At 42.3% G+C, this 24,224-nt stretch overlaps 1 protein-coding gene across 6 annotated transcripts in view; it reads left to right on the forward strand.

Moving 5' to 3' along the window:
* DAGLA (diacylglycerol lipase alpha) overlaps positions 1-24,224 on the forward strand; it is a 166,040-nt gene that overhangs the window by 85,298 nt on the left and 56,518 nt on the right. For 4 of the 6 annotated variants that reach the window (XR_012082376.2, XM_072985528.2, XM_072985530.2 and 1 more), the window contains exons 2-4: positions 1,556-1,676; positions 14,971-15,109; positions 17,969-18,180. Coding sequence is in view for 5 of the 6 variants with exons in the window: in XM_072985528.2 (XP_072841629.1) it covers positions 15,015-15,109; positions 17,969-18,180 (307 nt within the window). In the remaining variant the exon portion in view is untranslated. Of the gene's footprint in view, positions 1-1,555; positions 1,677-3,062; positions 3,140-14,970; positions 15,110-17,968; positions 18,181-24,224 lie in introns of all 6 variants that reach the window. The other 2 variants (XM_072985529.2, XM_078383582.1) reach the window with 1 other exon arrangement.

The following is a 24,224-nucleotide window of genomic DNA, read 5'->3' on the forward strand; positions in this document are numbered from 1 at the left end:
CAGAATGAACAACATTCTGTGAAATGGAATGGAATGAAACAAATTATTTTTAAAAGTTGCGTACATCCTTTGTTTATTAGTTTTAGATTTAAGTATGTTTGAGGCTTAAGTATGTTATGAATTTGAATAATTTAATTGAAGGAAAATATTTAAAATCTGTCTTATGTTTTTTAAAAAATAATTATGCAAATTAGTCTCTTTGGCCACACTCCTTTGGGAGAGTGTGATCTGATCCTTGGGCTGCTAGCCAGTCTGAAAAGTGGATCTTGGCCTCACTGAGGTTGCTTGCTCCAATCTAAGCTCATGTCACTTGAGCGTGCCTTGTGCTTGTATAGGTACCTAGACCATACCAGAAAGAATTGGGGTCTTTGTTTTTAACAGAAAGCAGCTATAGTGCTGAAACTGGTGTGGGAAAATGGCACTTCCCCCTGTGTATTGAACCTTACTCATCTTGGGAGACAAGTGCCTCAAGACATGAGAGAGCCTGCCTATATAATTCTTTCATTCATTAGCCAAGAAGATGATCCTTTTTGTGTTTCTAGTATGCCCCCCCCCAAAAAAAGGGGCTGGGGGTCCAGTGCTTTCTAGTCTGTAGTTCGAGCTGTAATGCCTCTTGAGTCATCCATTGCAGGGAAGTTGTTTTGATATTTAAGGAAACTTTAGAGCATTCACAGCTATCACTCATTATTTTGGGCTGAATCATCCCCTGGGGGAGATCAGGTGTTTTTTGTGCTGCTATACTTCATGAGACCTCCCTCCTATGCTGTCAGTTCTGTCCCCTACCCCACCCCAACATTTGAGAAGTAGTCTCCTGACAACAGAGAATGAGGTCATGTTGGTGGAAAGGGATGGCATGGGATTGTTTACTATTTATTTAAAATATTTTACCCCACCTTTCTCCTTAAAAGAACCCAAGCCACAACATTTAAAGGACAATGTTTAAAAGCTAAGAACAGTAAATATATAAATATTTTTAAAAGGATTAAGCAAATATATTAAAATGGTAAATAAAATCAATGCTAAGAACACATTTTAAGGCAACAAAGCACCACAATCTAGTTATGACCCTCAACTCCAGTTTGTTAAACTAGGGTTGTGTCCTAGAGCAGTAGCCCCCAACCTTTTCTGAATTGCAGATCAGTTGAGGGGCAGAGATAGTGCACGTGTGGGCGGGGTGCGCATGTGCAGGGAGTCGGGGTACATTTGTAGAGTGGAGGGGCACACTTGTGCGCATGCACGGAGAGGCGGGGTGCTCACACGCATGTGCAGAGGGGAGGGCATGCTCAGAGAAGGGAGGGGCATGCTCACGCACATGCACAGAGGGGCAGGGTGCAAATGCGGGTGGGCGGGGCACTCGTGCATGTGGGTGGCAGGCAGGGGGGAGATCTGTCTCTGTGGCCTGGTCCTGTCACGGACTAGCATGGATCACTGACCAGGGCTTGGGGACCCTTGTCCTAGAGGGAGGAAGTTGTTTGAAAGATTATTGGAGTGATAATTGGATTTGTTGAGTGACACTCACAAAACCTTTCTTTTCTCTCCCGTTTGTTATTTGCAGTGGCTACAGACAGAGTATGCTGATTACTCCTTCACTCATGAAGCCTCCGTCCATGGACACAGACTTTCCCAAGAAAGTTTCTTGGGACAGAAGAATGTGCTTCTACTGGTCTACATGCTATGTAAGCATATCTGATTTCTGTCCCTCTCAATTTTCTACTTGACCTGGTTGCTGGTCAGTTTCTCTGATAGGCAGCACATTTGAAATGGTAGGTTGGTCAGTAGAAGGCTTTCCACTCTTTCAGATATAGCAATTTATATATTTGTCTGAGTCACACTATTAATCAAACATGTTGATTTTTTTTTGTTTTAAGTGCCAGGATATGTACTCATAATCGTTTAATAGCGTAATTAATCTTTACCATACCAGTATACACAAATTAATCTCATAAAAGTTAATTTTTCATTTTTCTCATCCATCTATATGTGTGTGATTTTATTCTTCATTACTGACTGTGAATACAAAATTAGGGATGCAAGTTACCTTAAGTTAGTTTATTCAAGATAAAAGGATATGGTACATTATATGAGGTGCTCCTTCCATCTTCTTTTTAAAATAATTGCAGGCCATCTGTAATGTCAATGCATTTGTACATTTCTAAGTTCTTGGACTGCTCGTATTCAAAACAGGAATAAGCTATCTCTTCTTCCAACTTACAGTATTACATGTTGTTTTGATTTACCTTTTGCTGCCTATGTATCAGGAACACCAGATCATTTTTCAGCTATGAATGGAATTATGCCTACTTTAATTTTCACATTACATTTAGAAGTACAATCGTTAGTGATCTAAAGCACATTATATTTGCCAAGATGAAAAGTTTACCCTACTTCAAAGCTTTTTTTTTGTACTATTAAACATGAATCACTTGTGGTTCTTATTTTCTGTAAGATACCACTACTAGAAATACTACATTAAGGCATAATACACAGTAGGCATTAAATTACAGTCATGTGTTTCTGGAGCAGGTTAGCAAAAGGTACCTAATACTTAGTGTCCAGAATCCTGTTAGATGTTTATGTATGCAGGGCAGTAATCACAGAGGTTGCTGCAGTTAATTGCTGATGGGCCAATCATAAGTCAGTTACTAATTACACACCTGGTATGTGCCTGAAATACGTGAATGTTTTTAGGTAATAATCAGCAAAGATTGTTCTTCACAGGAATTATTCCATTTTATTATACAGTAAATACATTTATTTGATATTAAGAGTGTGCATGTAATAGCACAGAGTACTCTAGGTCAATACAGACCTAGAGACAAAACCCTCCTATATTTCTAAACAGCTCATTTTAGATGCCTTATAACAAAATTGTTTACACTCAAGACCCTTCCCCTTGTTAATTTTTCCTCACAGGGTATTTCCATTTGTGGTTAACTGTTCTCAGAGTTAAGCAAACATCAGTGCATGTTGCCATGAAAATCCCCCTGATTTCATGTTACTGTATTGCATTGCCACATGCCTCTGAACTACTAGTAACTTTTTCTTTGTCTTTTACCATAAAGAGGTCAAGAAAAGCCAGTTTACACAGGCCTGTTTAAACTCCGTATGAACTTGGCCTCTTCAGGTCTCCACAAGCATGGTAATTACCGGGGCTCCTTTATTTCTTTCCCACAAACACACCCAGTACCTTGTCAGTTAGCCACAGTTAGTTGCAGCAGCTACTGCAGTGCTTCTTGAGCATGTGTAAATATGCAGTAGGATTTTGGCTTGTATGTTTGTAAGGACATGCAGGAGCTCTTAAGGGGAATATACTTATTTTTATTGATGGACTTCATGTTGGTGGTGCTGTGGAGACCCCCCAGATTACTGTTTCTGAGGGACTTTAACATCCATGCTAAGGTGGAGATGTCTGGGATGCCATTGGAATTCATGGATTCCATGACATCCTTGGATCTATCTCAACGTCTTATCAGCCCTGCTTATATAGCAGGACACACTTTAGACCTGGATGGGGAGCTTATGAACTGAGGGTGACAGGAATTACGTCTACCACCTTGTCATGGTCAGATCATTACTTGTTGAAATTTGGACTTTCATTAGTGGTTCCGCCACATGGGGAGATGGGATCTGTTAAATGGATCCTCCCTTGGAGGCTACTGAATGCAGTTGGTTTTTAGGGTGCCTTGGGAGGGTTTCTGACTGACCTGATTGGTGAACCTGTTGAAGCCTGGGTCAACAGATGGTATTCAGGAATTCGCATATTATTATCCAACCAATACCACATATTGTTCTCTGGATATGTACTTGACAACTGTTGGTATATGTTTCTGTTCCAAGGCTTTTGGCCTCTGTCTTCTCTTCTGTTGTAAGTCCAATGTGGGTACCTCAGGCCTATGATTCTGACCATGATTCTTCTTTTGCATCAGTTGATGGTGTGGTATTGTTTGGAACTGAGAAGCTTGACTAAAATATGCTGATCTACTCAGCTGTACAATGTTTTGAAAGAGGTTCTCTGCAGGCACAAAAACCCATTTGTGTGAGTTCACAGACAGATAATGGAAGAACTGCAGTTACAAGTACACAACTTTTCCTTGCCATCTTCTTTCATGGGAGGAAGCAGTACTGTGTAGAGAGAGAATGAAAGGAGTCATGAGAAAGGTTGACTGGAACAGCTTAAGAGGTTTGTTGTTCACATAGCAGCTTAATAGTTCAGGCAGGTGACTCACAACTTCATTATTAGGAGTCAGTGGTGAATTGCTTGAATCTAGGATTGTGCCATTTTCTTTTGCTTTTTTTACCCTGTATACCAGAATTCTTCAAGAATTACCCAGGGAGAAATCTGGAGGTTCTAGGTCACAAACACACACCTGCTGACATCTTTTCATTTCACAGACCTGGAGAAAATCTAAGGCCTCCTTCTAGGCCTTCTTTCTTGTTGCATTGTTTCCTGGGGGAGGTAGTCCTGTTGCCCTTTCTGTAGATGGTGATTCCTGAAGGCCCTCTCCCCCCCCCCGCCCCAAAGCACTTCAGCAGGAAATAATGCCTAGAAGAAGGTCATAGCCTTTCTCCAGGTTAGTAAAATGAAGGTGTCTGCAGGTGGGTGCTTGTGGGCTGAAACTTCCATGATTCTTCCTATGGAATTCTTGGAGAATTTTGGCATTTGAATTGGGGGGAAAAAGATTCCTACTTAAATTACTCTAAGCATGAATAAAATAAAGCATGTTTTAACCATACCTTTTATTATTATAGTAATAAAACATACCTTGACTAATATTTTGGCTCCATGGGGTTGTTTTGTCTTAGTTTATGTTGTTACCTTTTGCCAGAATATTGAGTGAGTGTTAAGGATATATTGTTGGGAAGTGGAAAATAAGATAGATCAAATCTGACAAAAACAATGCCGCTAATTGAGATGAGTTATAAATCCTCTTCAGATTACTGTTGAGATTTGTTATTGAACCTTGGTGGACCTTGAATTTGCAGGAAGGTTGAAGAATGCTAAGGTGATGCAAACACTAGATACTGTCACCCTGGAAGGAACCGGTCAAGAAACTGTTCCTTTTCCGGCTCCTAGCAAATGAAGAGCTAATGCTCTTTATAGATGTGCAGTTTGCACCTGTGAAGAGCAGCAGAGCTGTCCACAAGGAAGTATCCCAATTTGTTATGTTAAGCAGCAGGACAGTCAATTCATTCATTAGATCCACTGGCTCGGAATCCTCCTGCATCCTGCTTCGAACTGAATCTCTTTCAGCTTCAGGTCAGCTGCAAATAGATCTGAGAATGGCTATGTTTTATTCAGAAGGCTCAAGGCCTCCCTGCTCATAAATTTGCTCATGAGTAGGCATTTCCTTCAAAGTACTTTCAGGAAGCAGACAGAAAGCCCTCTATCCAGCTAACTTTGTTTTCTCAGTATCCATTCTGATGTCATAGACTGGTGTAGATGTGATGTTCCTCTTTAAAAAGGGACTTGCAGCCAGCCTGGAAGAGCAATTATGTGTGATCTAATGGAAAAAACACTAGCTTTTCCCAAGAAACATTCCAGGTGAAAAGGGACACATAAAGTCTGTTGTTACGTCTGGGTGTACTCCAGGGCAAAATTTGGAGTGCATTAACAAAATTCATGAGTAGAAACAATATGGAGTATGGACCCTGACTGCACTGTTGCTGTTGCCAATCTCAGGGGGAAAAGGGGAAGCAGGAGAGAAACAGCTGACTATTAACTGTGAAGAAATGTACAGGATTAGTTTCAAAAAATGATCTGGACTGACTTCTTCATGTGCCATCATCCTGTATGTTTATGGCAGCTGTGGCTGGAAGTGAACAGGGCTGAATGAAAGTCACAGCTGCTATGTGCTTTAAAGATATTGAGAATAGGCCCTTTAACGCTGAAACTAAATTAAATTCTTCAAAAAAAAAACCTCTCCAGTTTATAAATGTGGGATATTGTGCTTCTGTATCTATGATGGATTGCTCCCTTGTCGTGGTGAAGGGGCTTGAGTAACTCAGAGAAGCTATGGGCTATGCCGTGCAGGAACACCCAAGACGGACAGGATATAGTGGAGAGTTCCGACTAAACACAATCCACCTGGAGTAGGAAATGGCAATGCCACTCCAGTATCTTTGCCAAGAACGCCCCATGATCAGAAACAAAAGGCTAAAAGATATGACGCTGGAAGATGGGCCCCTCAGGTCGAAAGGCGTCCAACATGCTACTGAGGAAGAGTGGAGGACAAGTACAAGTAGCTCCAGAGCTAATGAAGTGGTTGTGCCAAAGCAGAAAGGACGCTCAGCTGTGGACATGCCTGGAAGTGAAAGGAAAGTCCAATGCTGCAAAGAAAAATACTGCATAGGAACCTGGAATGTAAGATCTATGAACCTCGGGAAGCTGGAGGTGGTCAAACAGGAGATGGCAAGAATAAACATCGACATCCTGGGCATCAGTGAACTAAAATGGACAGGAATGGGCAAATTCAGCTCAGATGATTAACACATCTACTATTGTGGGCAAGAATCCCGTAGAAGGAATGGAGTAGCCTTCATAGTCAACAAAAGAGTGGGAAAAGCTGTAATGGGATACAATCTCAAAAAGGATGGAATGATGTCAATACGAATCCAAGGCAGACCTTTCAACATCACAATAATCCAAGTTTATGCACCAATCACCATTGCTGAAGGGGCTGAAATAGACCAATTCTATGAAGACTTAGAACACCTTCTAGAACTGACACCAAAGAAAGATATTCTCATTCTAGGGGACTGGAATGGTAAAGTCAGGAGTCAAGAGATAAAAGGAACAAGAGGGAAGTTTGGCCTTGGAGTTCAGAACAAAGCAGGGCAAAGGCTAATAGAGTTTTGTCAAGAGAACAAGCTGGTCATCACAAACACTCTTTTCCAACAACACAAGAGGTGACTCTATACATGGAAATCACCAGATTCGGAAGTTCCCGCTGCTCAGCTGGGGAAAAATGCCGGCTAGGGCTTTGCGAGGACTGCGGGGGAGGGCAAAGCAATTTTCCCCCATAGGCAACATCACAATGCGATCGCAAAAGCGATCGCAAAAAAGCCATCGCTATGTAGATTCGTTTTTAAACGGGGCGCCCGTTAAGCGAGGCACCACTGTACATAACTGACCAGAAAGTACAGTATTGCTGGGAAAAGTTGGAGGGGGCAGTAGGAAAAGAGGAAGACCTAACATGGGATGGCTGTATGTCTGCTGTATGTGAAATCTGTTTCTCTAGATGCAAAAGTGTAGCATGTATATTGTAAGGCAAGTTTGAATTTCTTTGTCTAGCATGAATGTGTGAGGGTTCAAATTTTACCTCCTCTGGTTTCAACAGAAACACTGGGGACCCTCGCTTTGGAAAATCATAACTATGTTTTATTGGAACATGTCACAGCAAGTCTGTATGCCCAAACTCAACTTCTGCATTGTCTCTCATCACCAACGGGTCCCACGAGGGCATCCAAACATCTTTATTAAAGGGGTTACAGTTTGAGTCATTCCAAGGTCCCTTCGCAAACGGGTTACTGCTTTCCATCTCAACAGCTCCTGGCTCAGGGTTTAATAACGGGGTGGTCTCTTCATCTCACCCCTCCGACTCATAAGGGTCTTCCTCTCCTCGAAGAGGGGCCCACAGCCCATCAGGTGTCCCCTCCTCTGGGCTTCCTCCAGACGCCATAACCTGCGTTCCTTTTCTTCCCTTTCTACCGCCTCCTTCTCTTCCCTGATGGGCCTGCGCCACCCTCTGGCTTCCGACTCACCCCAGTAGGAAGGACACGGTGACAGCCCCCTCCTCCATCTGTAATCAGCTTCTTCCTTAGGGACCCGCACCTTCTCCCATTTTCCTGTCCATGGGTCCTCTACCCATATCATTTCCCAACCTCCTGGTATTACGTCCACCTCCCCTTTTATATCTCCCATTCCCGCCTTACAACGGACCTCCCTCTTTCTTCTCTTCCCACCAACTCATTCCCCGTCTGAGTGGCTACCGTTGTCTTTGACAATTCCCGGGTATCAACTCCCCGCTGTATAGTCTCAACGGGTGGTGTAGGCGGGTCTGTCTGCGCCTCTTGTTCTTTTTTGAGGGAGGATGACACTCCGCGAGAGCGTCTACCCTCTCGCCTCGCATCTCACAGAATGTCAGACCACGTGCTGTTATCCTTTGCTCTAGCTGACTTTGTACAGATGCATTGGCCAGTGTTTCATGGCAGCACTGTGCATGCAGTTTTGCTGAGTGACAGGCTCATTAAAATAGATTCGTGAAAGTCTCTTGGTGACATCTTAGAAACGTCAGGTTGTATATTCATTATGATAGTAGCTGTTATTCCCTTCTGAATTTCAGATTTACTCTTATAATATTCCTCATAAATATGATTTACAGATTGCCAAAAATATCATTCCAAAGTTGGCCATGGCGAATTGCCTACTAAATTGTGTAGCTTTGTACTCACACATAACTATTTCACCCTTGGCAATAACATATATCTCTAGATCAGTGGCATAGATTTGTTCACACACTTGGCTCCATTGTATGGTAACATGTTTATGGCTGACCTAGTACAAAGCTTCCTTAGTATTGTAAACAGAAACCTCAGTGACATCTGTATCATCTGGACAGACTTCAGTAACTTTCATACTGGACCAGTCCACATAATAAGTACATTTTCTTGATGCTATGATTTGATTGCAAAATTGGACATATCAGTATTACATTATACGAGTATTAATAATGCTGATAATGTAATATACCATCTGTTACACAAACCTCCAGTTTCCATCCAGGACATACCATCAAGTCCATTGCCAGTATACACTGGTCAGCCATGACATTCAAACCACTGATGGGTGAAGTGAATAGCATTGATTATATTGTCACAATGAAACCTGTCAAGAGGTGGGATATATTAGGGAGCAAATGAACAGTTCTTTGATTGCATGTGTTGGAAGTAGGAAATATAGACAAGCAAAAAGATCTAAGTGACTTTGACAAGGGCCATATAGTAATGGCTAGATGACTAGGTCAGAGCATCTACAAAATGGCAAGTCTTGTGGAGTGTTCCCAGTATACAGTGGTTAGAGCCTACCAAAAGTGGTGCAAGGAAAGACAACTGGTGAACCAGTATCAGGGTTGCGGTTGCCTAAGGCTCATTGATGCACGTGGGGAGTGGAGGCTAGCCATCTGGTCCGATCATGTAGAACAGCTAATGTGGCTCAAATTGCTGAGAAACCTAATTCTGGCCATGGGAGAAAGGTGTCAGAACACACAGTGCTTCAGTGGTGAGCATCAGAACTGGACCATGGAGAAATAGATCAGGTGGATGGCCGTGTGTGTGTGTGCATTGTTTACCTGGAGAAGATATGGCTGCAGGATGCACTCTGGGAAGAAGGCTGGCTGGCAGGGGCAGCGGTATTCTGGGCAATGTTCTGCTTGGAAAACTTGGGTTCTGACATTCAGGTGGATGTTACTTTGACACATGCCACCTACCTAGATGTTGTTGCAAACCACATTCACTCCTTCATGGAAATGGTGTTTCCTGGTGGCAGTGGCTTCTTTCAGCAGGATAATGCACCCTTCCACACTGCAAAAATTACTCAGGAATGGTTTGAGGAACATAACAAAGAGTATAAGATGTGTTGCCTTAGCCTCCCAATTCTCCTGATCTCAATCTGATGGAGCACCAATGGGATGTGCTGGAGCACCAAATCCAATCCATGGAGGCCCAGTCTCACAACGTCCAGGTGCCAGACACTACAGGATGCGTCCAGAGTTCTTGTGGAGTCAATGCCTTGACACATCAGAGTTGTTTAGGCAGCACAAGGGGGCCCTACAGGCAGATGGCTTTAATGGTGTGGCTGATCAGTGTAGTCTGGCACTTGCTTTCCACTGTAACCAGCCAATGCATGTGGAAAGTCTATTTGTAGGATATGAGTGAATTAGTGCTCTCTCACACATATTCTTAGCTATCTTCAGCCAAACACTCAACATTTATGTGCTTGAAAGCTCTGCCTCATAGTGACTCCTAATCCTATGACAACTGTGAGGGGTCACAGAATATGGGAGCAATGCTAATACGTAATCTCAAGCCCTGTTGACTATACAGTGGACCCTTGACTTACAGACGGCTTGACTTACAGACTTTTTGAGTTACAGACTTCTCTGGCCGCAAAATTTAGGTTTGACTTGCAGACTGAGATTTGACTTACAGACCAGAAAAAAACCAAAATGGAACAAAAACGGCCTGTTACGGGATTAATCGGTTTTCAATGCACTGTAGGTCAATGGAGACTTGACTTACAGACTTTTTGACTTGAGAACCGCCTTCCAATATGGATTAAGTTCTCAAGTCAAGACCCCACTGTAGCTATAATAATCAGTCACTGATAGCCTTCTGTTTCGATTTATTTTTATCCTTTCTTTTTATTTGATTTTTTAAAATCAAGTTCAATTTTGTTTCCACATAGTTTTCTGTGGTTCCTTTTAGCATACATTTTCCATTGAAAAGCAGAAAGAACTTCTCCATACTGTACTCAAATTCAAATCTTTCACATGTTCTCCTCTCTCACCTTCCTTCAGCTTGCCAGAGACAGGTACCATGGTTACCATGGTTAGCATACTTTTAACAGGGTCATGGGGATAATTTCCAGACATGGAGGCCAGAATCCTGTTACTTATGCCTGCTGATATAAGTACATTAGTATACATTTCAACTATAAATTCTAGTAGTTAAGGAGATAGCACAGACATATGCTGTCACATGTCAGTCGTTGACAACAGCAAATGGCCTATGCAAGTTTCTAGTGGCAATTTGCTGCTGAAGTTTAAGCCAATGAATAACCCTGGCATAATTTTTCAAGCTGGACTCCAGCCATTGTGTATTAGTCTCCTGCAAGGATAATGATAAGACATATAAGAGCATATTGAAGATTACCAAATTTATTGTGGCATGGCCTTCCTTACTTTATTACAGTATGTGAAGTGCATCATCTTACTGCATGTGAGTTTTGCTTAGCTGGAAAAAAAATAAACCGTTCAATTGTGAATAAAAATATTCTAGTAATTTCTGCAGAATCTTATCTAATCATTGCCTTTAAAAGAACATATTTCTAGTTACTTCAGAAACTTAATCATTGATAAACATAGTGGGAATTTTTAGGGAAAAGCTCTATTCTTCCTAAAATACTAGTGCTTCTAGTCCATTGCCATTTGGTACAGTGTTGACAGTACTATAATCCTGAACTGCAAGTACTTTGGCAACCTACTACTATACTGCACAACACTGGGAATTTTTATTCCTCTTTCCTTGTGAAAAGGCTGCACCAGTGTATGTGTAACTATGCAAATACATAGGGATGTGAGGGTCCACTATTCTTCACCTCCCCCGTCCCAAATAAAGCTGTAGACGCATTTGAACAAAACAATTTGTCTTCTTTATTTAACTGAGGTAAAGGGATAGAAATGTCAATCAACTTGGGAATGAACTTCTCCTGCTGAAGTAACGGATCATACAGGGGCACCCAATCTTCGTCAAACGGGTTACTTGACTTTGACGCCCATGGACCAGCCTGAACCCGTGAGGGTTCTTTGGGTTCAAAGTCCTCTCGTTCGGTCGTCAATAACGGGATCGTCTCCTCGAGCCCTGCGTATCCCCAGGGTATGGGGTTGTCTGACCCGGGGTGCTCCCAGGGTCCGGGCAGTACCCCAGTCTCCTCAGCTCCTCCAGATGCCATCTGGTCTTCTCCTCTTTCTCTCGCTCTATTCTTTTCCTCTCTTCCACTAACTTTCAGCGCCACTCTCGGGTCTCTCTTTCTCCCCAATAAGAGGGTCGGACCCTAGCCTCATTCCTCCTTCTTTCCTCCGCTTCTTGCCTGGTGAGGCACACCTGTTCCCACTTGCCTGACCAGGGGTCTTGGATGGACACCCATTCCCATCCACCTTCTTCCCCCTCTCGTCTGTGTCTGACCTCCCCCACAGCTCCCTCCTCCGGCTCCTTAGCTCCTCTTCCCGCCCAAACCAGTGGAGTCTGGGTAGCTCTATTTAACCCTTTCAGTCCCCATTCCAAGTCCACGGTGTCCACGGACTGGTGTAACATCCGGGGTGGGAACGGCTTGGGAGCTGTCTGAGTGCCCATGGAGGCTTTAGGGCGAGATGGCACTCCCATCATCACCTCACGACCCGGGGTACGGGTGTCACAAGGGATCATTGTGAATATTTGGGAATAATGCATTTTGGAAACAAAACTATGAAGAACAGTTTCTAAACTGTTGCAGCGGTGGGATAACTATATATTACTCAACAGTCATCATGATCACTCTAGTGCTTGTCTTTAAGAGTCCTCCCAAATATCTCTCTTGTTGGAAGCACTGATATATTTAGACTTGTGCAGCACAGATTCTACAAAAACTTGCAAAACTTGGACATAATAATACTCGGCGCCACAAGGTTTCTCTCCGACACCTCCACACACAAGGCCCAATGGTTCCTTCACTCACAGGGGATTGTTCCCGTTTCCATGTCAAGCTATGCAGTAATAATCAATTTCCTGGCCAAAGGTCTGTTTAGAGCGCCCATAGCTGTTAGCTCGCCCTAAAGTCTCATTGTTCTGTTTACTACTCCTGTTATTAAATCTTGGATCCATGCCCCTACTTCTTTTAATGACTGGCATTGGGTAGGCCAGTGGTCCTCAACCTTTTTCAAACCGCAGACCACTTCAGTGGGGTGGGTAAGGCAGGCGGCATTTGTGTGTGCATGGGCAGAGTATGTGTGTGTCCGTGCGTCCGTGGGGCATCCGTGTGTGCATGTGGGGGGCCATGCATGTCTGTTCTGTCTCCACAGCCCAGTCCTGTCAAGGCCATGGACCAGTACTGGGCCATGGACTGGTTAGGGACCCCTGTAGGGTAGCCTACAGCCAAATCAGGATTCACACTGGATTGGTTGGTGGGTAAAATTGTGTCTGTAGCTGTTGAGGACCCCAGTCAGAGGATTTAACCCTCTGCTTAGAGGACTGGATTAGATCCAGAGTTGTGGTGTCCTTGAACTGCTTAATGCCACTGTCTATAAGAGGTCTCCTGGGGTTAAGTTTCTCTCTGTGTGAGTCATTATCGTGTCTTTCGACATGCTGAATAGTGACGTCAGAATCCTTCCCTTTGCAATACACTCTGCCGATTCTAGTAGTTTAAATAAGGGTTTAAAATTCATACTTCTTCTTCTTTTGGATGTTTGTTTCCAAGCTTCCTTTATGTTTGCATGTTTGGGCTTGGCCTTCACGGAGGGTAGGGCAGATGCCTTTCCACTGATCTTTGAGTGATCCTTTCCTGGAGGATGACGCTTTGCACTTGAAAAGTCTGTTGCAGACAAAGGGTTTAGAGAATCTGCTGTAGGTGGTGCAGCGGCAATAAGATTTCTCTGCACATCTGTCTGAGATCCTACACATGGAAGTAACTGTTCTAGTGAAAGCTTGTCAATTCTATCAATAGTTTTTGGAGACAAATTATAATAGTTCATCTTATCAGATACACACCATGGATATTCAGCCTGACTCTGGCTTAACAGGTCTACTGAATTCTTCACAAGATGCATCTTATTTTCCATCAAGTGACCTGCTATAGTGGTCACAGATTGATTTAATGCATTTAATATATCTCTAATTTATGATTTTTAAATATACCTGCATTCTACAGCTACTTGGTTCCTTTGTTGGAGTTGCTTTATTACAGCCCAAGGAGACTAGCTTACAAGATCGAGAAGAATCATGCTCCCCTGTTACTGATATAGTGTTTTTAATTTCCAGCATATTGACATTTGGCTCCTGTTCTCTAAGGATTCCAGACTCATTTGGCAACATCAGACCATTGGGACCCAAAACCAGATCCAATGCAAAAACTGACAGTCTTAACGTGCCAAAATCTACATTTGCTCTGCTATTTAGCAGGCTACCTATTGACTGGCTACTTTCCAGTATCTGGCCATTTATCAAAAGGCTGTCAGATAAGTCAATATGAGAAGAAACAGAATTCTCTGTGTTGTTTACTAAGGGTTTCGGAGAACTAACAAAGTCAGTTATCTTGACTTACTTCAGTTTCCTTGGAGCCGCAAGGTAGATTTTATCACAATATTTAGCACGATATGTGCTAAAGTTCCTAAGGGGGAATAGAAGGCTTGGAATCACTATGGTCACATTCCCAGGCCTGCAATGTTTTAGGGAGCCGATTACCTCCACCTTTCCTACCGGCTCCCAAGTCCAAGACAGGTGTAATTGATATTGGGGTGTTACACTGGACCTGCCTTAGCACTGGTGGAGATAAGGTAAGATCGAGGATTTCCATTTCATATAAAATGTAAAATATAAATATCCACTGAGGATGGCAACAGTCAGCAACCCCCAAAAGGCCTTACCAAATGTAATCAGCAATTCCTCAGTTGAAAGTTCTCAATCAGCTGCAGATCCACAGATGGTGTAGGATTTAGTTGAGTTTAAACAAAGCAAGATAACTCAGATCTTAGATGTAAACAACCCTCAAAGACTGCTGTCAGCTACTGGCAGAGCTCCACAAAAGTCCAAGGTCAATTTTCTCATACAATAAGGAAAAATTAATATCTAGCAAAAATGGGAGTCTTCATTCTCTCCTCCTCTGGCATGCCAGCTCAATATCCTATAAATAATAAAGTTTTCAACTTGTCATATGAGTGGAATTGGGAAAGACACAGAAAGTCAGTATGAATAGTGGATGGAGAGTTCAATTTAAAAGGGAAGCTCTGGGTCGGAATTCAGTTTATCGGGCGATAGGCCAGTCACTGTCGCTGTAGATAGTGAGGTATACATATGAAAAATGTGTGGGGAAGTTGTGTGAGGTGTCAGTACAACTATTTTGTTATCAGGGAAGAACAGATGAAGTAGCTACAGGGCCCAGTCCTCTGTATGTGATGTCTGGAAACAACTTGCTTCATTGCTGCTAATGTGCTTCCATTACAGAAGGTGAGTGTTGTGCCTGGTGATCCTCCTCAGACCCACTAGCCATGCCCGGGATTGTGGTGTTCCGTCGTCGCTGGTCTGTAGGCAGTGATGACCTTGTCTTGCCAGCCATCTTTCTTTTCCTCCTTCATACCACCTGGTAAGTGGAAATTTGTAGCTGAGGAAAAAACCTGCAGTGTCTCCCAGACAAAAGCTTGGGCAATGAGTTGTTTGTGCTTTGTTTTGCTCCTTACATTTCCAGATATTGGTAATATAATGCCCCTCTAAAAAGTATAGTTCAAAATCCTTGAGTTTTGTATTGCATTCTATTCATATTATTTATTAAATCTATTTCTGAATGGCCCCTCTGTTTGATGAATGAATGCTCAGTTCAGTTTACAATAAAACTGTAAACAAAATAAAACGCAACAAATTCAAACTAAAACAGAACTGATAAAGTATATGACATTACAATGAAACAGAGTGACCTTCTGAAATCAAAGTGTAGCCTTGATAGCAGAACCTTGTCAGCACAGGATAGTTCCATTTCAAGGCCAAAACAGGAGACCCATCCTAACCTGCCAGGGAAGGATTTCACACAGAATAGCTACCACACAAAAAGTCCTGTTCCGACTCAACCTATCCAGTAGCTTAGACATGTTATAGAGCCTCAGTGAAGAACAAAATTATGTATGAACACACATGGAAGGAGATGGGCTTTCAAATATCCAGGACCAGAAACTATTTTTCATAAATATAGAATAGCAGATTGAATTGGCTTTAGAGGCAGATTGAAAGCCTCTGTTAAGGGCTCAAATGTTTTTGTATAATGTTTTTAACCCACCTTTCTCCTTAAAAGGACCCAAGGTAGCCTACATCATTAAAAGACAATATTAAAACCAACAACAATGAGTATGCAAAAATACTGTACTCACTCTCTCTCTCTCTCTCTCTCTCTCTCTCTCTCTCTCTCTCTCTCTCTCTCTATATATATATATATATATATATATATATAGAGAGAGAGAGAGAGAGAGAGAGAGATACACACACACATACATATACATATGCATATATATATACACACACATATATATATACATATACATATATACATATATATACACACATATACATATACATACACACATATACATATATACATATATATATACACACATATACATATACATACACACATATACATATATACATATATATACACACATATACATATACATACACACATATGCATATACATATACATACGCACGCACGCACGCACGCACACATACATACATACATACATACATACATACATACATACATACATACATACATACATACATACATACATACATACATACATACATACATACATACATACATACAAAAGCAACACCAAAACACATTCAAAGCAGTAAGGTACAACAATGCATTTAAAAACCCCACTCAAGCAGCCAGTCATTCAGGGAAAGCTTACCTGAAGAGAAAGTCTTAGCATGTCCATCCTTAGCCTGGAAGGACAGCAAAGATGGGACCAACCTAGCCTCCTGTGGGGTGGGGAGTTCCAAAGTCTGGGAGCAGCAATAGAGAAGGCCCTCTTCTGTGTGCCCACCAAATGCACCTGTGAAAGTGATGGGATAGAAAGAAAGGTTTCTTATGATGACCTTAATACTCAAGCAGGCTCATAAAGGGAGAAGTGGTCCTTGAGATAGCTTGGTGCCTAGCCAGTTAAGGCTTTATAGTTTAGAATCAACACCTTGAATTCGGCCTGGAAATAGATCAGCCTTGGGAGGGCGGTTATGTGTTAGGAATGTTAAATAAACATTAAAGATACATGACACAGGAGAAGAGATGGGTATGCATTGGGATTTAACAGGATGAAAGGAGTCAGTGCAAGTACCACAGTGTTGATGCGTTCCTGGCAGTCCCAATGCTCTTAAGAGGTGGGCTTCTACAAACTTTAACAATTTCTAAACAGTAGTAAAAAGAAGTAGCACAAATGCCTTTTTATGGTGTTGCCGGGTCTGAAACTGCATTTTTAGAATTTAGTTGTTCACAGAGAACTTCAGTAGTATGCGTGTGTCTACTGCATGTATACTGCATGTATTTAGAATGTGAGTTGCTGGACATCTTCTGAGTGGGCAAGCACAATTAAGGCAGCTTGGAAATTCGTGGTTGATAAATTTTACAATTTTATAATTGCCTTTCATAATGTAGGCATGTTCTCATCTGTCATTTGTATATTATTGTGTTGGCAAGCATGGCAAGTACCAAGTTGGCATGGGTGTATCATAACTGAAAAGTTTGTGCCTACTATATTTTCCGCCCTCTGGTGGATTCTGGGAGTACATGCAGGTTTTTACTTTTCTTTCCATTTCTAGACCTCCTGAGGACAATGGCAAAGTACTGTAGATGGAACTGTTGAAAAGGACTGCAGCTTCTGATTTTTCTGTTGTTGCAGAGGAACACAGAGTGTGTTCTGGGATGCCATCCAGAAGTCTGTGTGTGGGTGGAAAATAACTTTGCTAGCTAACCATCAGCATTTTATGATCAGAGCAGTATCTAAATGTATACCACAAATAAATGGATAACATTTATGAAACACAGCTGTGCCGTTAGCTAAATATGTTATTTACCTGTAATCTCAGAAACCCGTAGTCATGTGTGATATAACATTTGTGGTTAACTGGAAGGTCAGCCAAACTTCATCAGTGGTAACAAAACAAGCGTTTTGAGAAAAAATATTGAAAGAGCAATACAATAGTACCTTGGAGGTCAACTGGCTTAGTATGTAGTAGGCTTTGATGGTGAACATTCCATCTCGTAATACACTTGTAATTCTGATTCCATGAATGGCTCTTTATTCACACAGTGTGTAATGTAAACATCCATGAGAATGTAGACACTTTGCTTCCCAGTGCTACCAAGACACAAGAAACTGTCTCCTTTCTTTGAAGTCTGTTTAGTTGTTAATATACTATCTGAAGGTTTATTGTATGTGGCTTCTATATGGCAGGTTTATAATCCTTTCTGTGGTGCTCTTTGGACTGGCGTACAATCCCAATGAGACCTGCTCTCTCAACCTGGTGGACCACGGCAGAGGCTATCTGGGAATTCTGCTCAGCTGCATGATAGCAGAAGTTGCAATCATCTGGCTCAGCATGCGTGGCAGCATCCTGTACACAGAACCCCGAGATTCCATGCAATATGTACTATACGTCAGATTGGGTAAGAAGCGGTGACTAGGAGACTTCTTAAATAGTTGACCTTGATACAGCCATCTGTCACACACTCGAACTATTCTCCCTTCAGTACATTGTTAAATAGATTCAGACACTAGAACTTAATGCTTCAGGTGTTCCTCCAAAATCTGACCACCAAGCTCCTTCAGAATGTAAGGTAAAAAAAAAAGTTATTCCAACATTATTGTTGTCTTGAAAATCCTATTATGCAAGGGCATTTTAACTGGTGACATTACGGATACTTTCTAATCTGGATATATATCCTTTGAAAGCTGTTAAATAGAGAGGGGTGTGTGGTATATAACTGTAGTCATTGCTTCACTTATTTGCATTTCCCACATCTGTAAAAGTTCTTATTTTTACCAAATGCTCCTGTAGCAGGCCACTCTCAAGCCTCTGCCCATCCAGGCTTCTAAGAGTGGTCACTACTTCTCACCAAAAACTGCTGCCACCAACCTATCCTTTAACATTCACAAGGACAAGTATTTCTTTCAAACAAAATAAAGTGTTTATTGATTACACAAAATAAAAGGAGTAAATCACAGGTATAAAATCAATTAGTCAATCACTGTTTATAAGACACTAGCTCACACAGACTTTTCCCTCACTGACAGGCTCTTTCTCGCTCTTTCTCACTCTCTATCAATCTCTCTAATCACTCATCTTCCAAACTCAATCTCCTCTCATCTCACACATCACACACCTTATATAACCCAGTTCCTCCCACTTCTCCACCACCCTCCGTCCTCTCATTGGCTGAGGTTCCCCTGCCCAGCTGTGATGGACAGGTGAGAGCAGAGCTGTATGCCACAGCTCCCATGAAACCAATATAAATTTGCTCTGTATGAAAACCTCTGTGAATTTTTGAATTTTTAAAAAATATTTGGATTTTTGCTACTTTATCACCTTGTTGAGTGCAATAGTAACTTTTACATCACGTCACTTAACACATTCTGATTTGTGTGTATGCTTTACAGTGGACCCTTGGCTTACAGATGGCTTGACTTACAGATGGCTTGACTTACAGACTTCTCTGGCCACAAAATTTAGGTTTGACTTGCAGACTGAGATTTGACTTACAGACCAGAAAAAAACCAAAATGGAACAAAAACAGCCTGTTACGGGATTAATCGGTTTTCAATGCACTGTAGGTCAATGGAGACTTGACCTACAGACTTTTTGACTTGAGAACCGCCTTCCAATACGGATTAAGTTCTCTAGTCAAGACTCCACTGTACTCTTATTGAGATAGAGGTATAAATTTCAGTATATTATCATATTTTTCCATGTATAAGATATCCCCATGTATAAGACACACACACACACCCCACTTTTCAAACCCAAAATTTCTTTCTTTGCAAGAAAGTGGAGGGGGAAAGCGATTCCTTGCAAATGTTTTTCCCCTCCATGTTTTGCATTTTCTTTGCAAAACATGGAGGGGGAAAGCAGGGATCAAAGTGCTTTCTTTGCAGAATGTGGATGGGAAAAGCAGGAATTAAAGTGCTTTCTTTGCAAAACATGGAGGGGAAAAGCAGGGATCAAAGTGCTTTCTTTGCAGAATGTGGATGGGAAAAGCAGGAATTAAAGTGCTTTCTTTGCAAAACATGGAGGGGGAAAGCAGGGATCAAAGTGCTTTCTTTGCAGAATGTGGATGGGAAAAGCAGGAATTAAAGTGCTTTCTTTGCAAAACATGGAGGGGAAAAGCAGGGATCAAAGTGCTTTGATCCCTCCTCTGTTACTTCCGTGTATAAAATGACCCTCAATATTTCCTTTAGTTATTTTAGGAAAAAGTGTCATTTTATACACGGAAAAATACGGAACTTTGCAATGTATATTCACTTTGCTATCTTTGAGAAAGGCAGACGTAACACGTTATACCGTATTTTTCGCTCCATAAGACGCACCTTTCCATAAGACGCACCAATTTTTAGGAGAAGAAAACAGGAAAATATAATCTGTTTTCTTCGCTCCATAAGACGCACAGACTTTCCACCCCCCTGTTTTGTGGAAAAAAAGTGCGTCTTATGGTGCGAAAAATACGGTAATTCACTTCCAATGTCTGCCCCGATAACGTCATCTATAGCAATCCAATACATGTTCAAATATGCACACAATGTTACCCGGTGGTTCCCAGCCTTGAGTCCCCAGATGTTCTTGAACTAAATTCCCAGAAGCCTTCACCTCTAGCTGTGCTGGCCAGGATTTCTGGGAGTTGTAGCTAAAGAACATATGGGGACCCAAGATTGGGAACCACCGACCTATCCCAAACCCACTTGCCAGAATACTTGTGTTCTTCTCCCCTTGCTTTGCATATGTGCCTGGGGTTTTCAACAGCCAATCTCAAATATTCTCCCTCTCCTTCTACCACATGATGGTACATTATGTAGATATGAAATACTTCAAAACCTCTCTTCTATTCATATGTCTAGGGAATCTTCTCTGTCTTTCAGCCAACACCGCAGTTGTTTCTTTGAACATCTCAGTTGCATATTGCCAGAAGATATGGGCATTTCTGCCCAATAATGTTTTTGGTACCTTCCATTCATTACACATTAAAACGTTTGTCTTCTTCCTAAGTGCATGTTTGTTATGGTTGACATCTTGTTCTGAAACATACTTTTCACAGAATTAGATTTGATTGATTGAATTTAATTGGAAAGATTTTTCATAAAGAAAATACATCAAACCAGTAGTTAGACTTGGAACACTGTTGCAGGTTAATTTCTTGCTGACCATTCTTGTTTAATCACTTCTTTCATGCGATATGTTTCATGCACAGGAAGTTATTATACCTTTTCTGGGTGTTAGGATCCAGGCATTAAAAAAGAATAAGTATAAGGATAGCTTTATTACGGTCAAGGACCAGCAAGACCAGAACAATATAAAATACTGTAAATACATACAGTTGTAATTTCTTAAAACTAAGCAGAATTATACATTTTTCATTAAAAACGTGATAAAACAACCCCTTTTTCAAATTAATGACATCATAATCAGCTAAGCTGACTGTATACTTTAAAATAAGTGAAACCTTGGCCAGTGTTATAACAGCATTATATTGTCTGTCTTAGATTGCAATCTGAACATCTGGTTGCAGGCATTAAGAAAGGAAATAATGCCTTTTCTTCTGTTTTCTTTGAACATATTTGAGACTTCCTCAAGAAGTTTTAAAATTAAAATTGAGTTGAAATGGAGGTTGGCACTGAAAAACAAGCAAAGTTCAAGTGCCATTCTACAGAAGGATGGGGAACTGCTTTCCATGCATTCAGAATTTAAATTTCTCTTCTGATAAGTGTCTGCCTCCCATGCTGCCTTGGAAGTTGCTTTTGCATTTCCATTCTTTCTGAAGACTGTGTATGTATTTGTTTGTCTGTCTGTCCATCTGTGTGGGGGGGTATTGTTGTTCAGAAATGACATTGGGTGAGGTGTTCTAGTGGTATTAGACTGCAGGAACATGATAAGGGGCTTGGAGAATGGGTTTCGGTACCTCAGGCCAGCTGGCATGCACTGATCAGCCACAACATTAAAGACATCTGCCTAATATTGTGTGGGTCCCCTTCTGCTGCCCAAACCGCTCTGATGTGTCAAGGGGCATGTCCTGTGGTATCTGGCACCAAGACTTTAGCAGTAGTTCCTGTAAGTCCTGGAAGTTGTGAGGTAGGGCCTCCATGGGATTTGGTGTCCTAGTACATCCCATAGAGTGGATTGAACTGTGGCGAATTTGGAGCCCAAGGCAACAGCTTTAACTTTTTGTTGCATTCCACAAACCATTCCTGAGCAATTTTTGCAGTGTGGAAGGGTGCATTATCCTGCTGAAAGAAGCCACTGCCACCAGGAAACACCATTTCCATGAAGGAGTGAATGTGGTTTGCAGTCTTTTTCTATTGCTCCATGGTCCAGTTGTGATGCTCAGGTCCCCATTTTAGGCACTTTCAGTGGTGGACAAAGGTCATCATGGGCACACTGACTGGTCTGCGACTATGGAACCCTATACACAGCAAACTGCGATGCACTGTGTGTTCTGACACCTTTCTCTCACAGCCAGCATTGGGTTTTTCAGCAACTTGAGACATTAGCTGTTCTATGTGATCGGACCAGATGGCTAGCCTTTGCTGTTCGTGTGCATCAATGAGCTTTGGGGACCTGTGACCCTGATGCCAGCTCACCAGTTGTCCTTCCTTGCACCACTTTTGTTAAGTACTAACCACTGCAAAGAGGCATTAACCAAAGAGGCATTAAATAACATCAAGTGCCTGCCTGTCTTGGAAGAGTTAGACAGCGAACCAACTTTAGCAGAAATAAAGGCAGCTTTGGATTCCCTCGCCTCCAGCAAGGCACCTGGGAAGGATAACATCCCTGCTGAAGTGCAGTAAAACAGAGGTCATCAACTGCAGAGCCGCGGCCCAGTGCCAGTCCATTGCCTGAGCCGGACCGGGCCTTGGAGATAGCCCCCCCCCCGCATGCACTCCCCTCCCAACACCTGCTTTGCACACGTGCGTGCCAGCGCCGGCATGAGCACTCCCCTACCCCTTCACGCATGCACACGTGCAAAGGGGTGGGCGTGTGTGCAGGCGCTCCTGCACATGCACGAAGGTGTGGGCAAGCACTCATGCTGACATGCATGCGCCCAAGAGGCTCAGCCGGTCCGCGGTCCCAAAATGGTTGGGGACTGCTGCTGTAAAGACATCATCACCACTGAGCTGTAGGAAATCTTTTGTCTTTGCTGGAGGGAAGGTGGAGTACCACAGGACATGAAGGATGCAAACATCATCACATTGTATAAGAACAAAGGAGACAGGGACAACTGCAATAACTACTGTGGCATCTCTCTTCTCAGCGTTGTAGGGAAGCTGCTTGCCCATGTTGTGCTGAAAAGACTCCAGGTCCTTGCAGACAGAGTCTATCCAGAATCACAGTGTGGATTTCGGGCTAATAGATCCACTATTGATACGGTATTCTCCCTCCGACAGTTGCAGGAGAAATGTAGGGAACAACAACAGCCACTCTTTGTGGACTTCATAGATCTCACAAAGGCCTTTGATTTGGTTAGCAGGGACGGCCTTTTTAAAATCTTTCCCAAGGTTGGATGTCCACCTTGACTCCTTAACATCATCAGGTCCTTTCATGAGGGAATAAAGGTCACTGTAGTTTTTGATGGCTCAACATCAGATCCCTTTGACCACCAAAGCAGAGTGAAACAGGGCTGTGTCCTTGCGCCGAGCCTGTTTGGGATCTTTTTTGCTGAAGCACACCTTTGGAACTGCAACAGAAGGTGTCTATCTCCGGACTAGATCAGATGGAAAGCTCTTTAATCTCTCTAGATTGAGAGAGAAGACCAAAGTCTGGCTGAAATGCATGCGGGACTTCCTCTTTGCCGATGATGCAGCTGTTGTTGCCCACTCTGCTGAAGACTTCCAACAACTTATGAATTGTTTTAGTAAGGCCTGCCAAGATTTTGGACTAACAATCAGTCTGAAGAAAACACAAGTCACGGGCCAGGGCATGGACTCACCTGCTTCTGTTACCATCTCCACACAAGAACTGGGGGTTGTTCATGACTTTGTGTACCTTGGCTCAACAATCTCTGACACTCTCTCCCTAGATGTCAAGCTGGATAAATGCATTGGCAAAGCAGCTACCATGTTCTCTAGACTCACAAAGAGAATATGGCTTAATAAGAAGTTGACGGCATATACCGAGGTCAAGGTCTATAGAGCCTATGTCCTGAGTATACTCCTGTACTGCAGTGAGTCCTGGACCCTTTATGCACAGCAGGAGAAGAAGTTGAACATGTTCCATGTGCATTGTCTCCGACACATTTTTGGTATCACCTGGCAGGGCAAAGTTCCAAATAGAGTAGTCCTAGAAGGAGTTGGAATTTTTAGCATGTATACATTATTGAAACAGTGATGTCTACGTTGGCTTGGGCATGTTGTGAGAATGGCTGATGGTCGGATTCCAAAGGATCTCCTGTATGGAGAATTAGTACAGGGAAATCGCCCCAGAGGGAGACCACAACTGCGATACCAG

This window comes from Pogona vitticeps, chromosome 1, assembly GCF_051106095.1.
Source record: "Pogona vitticeps strain Pit_001003342236 chromosome 1, PviZW2.1, whole genome shotgun sequence".
NCBI classification, from domain to species: Eukaryota; Metazoa; Chordata; class Lepidosauria; order Squamata; family Agamidae; genus Pogona; species Pogona vitticeps.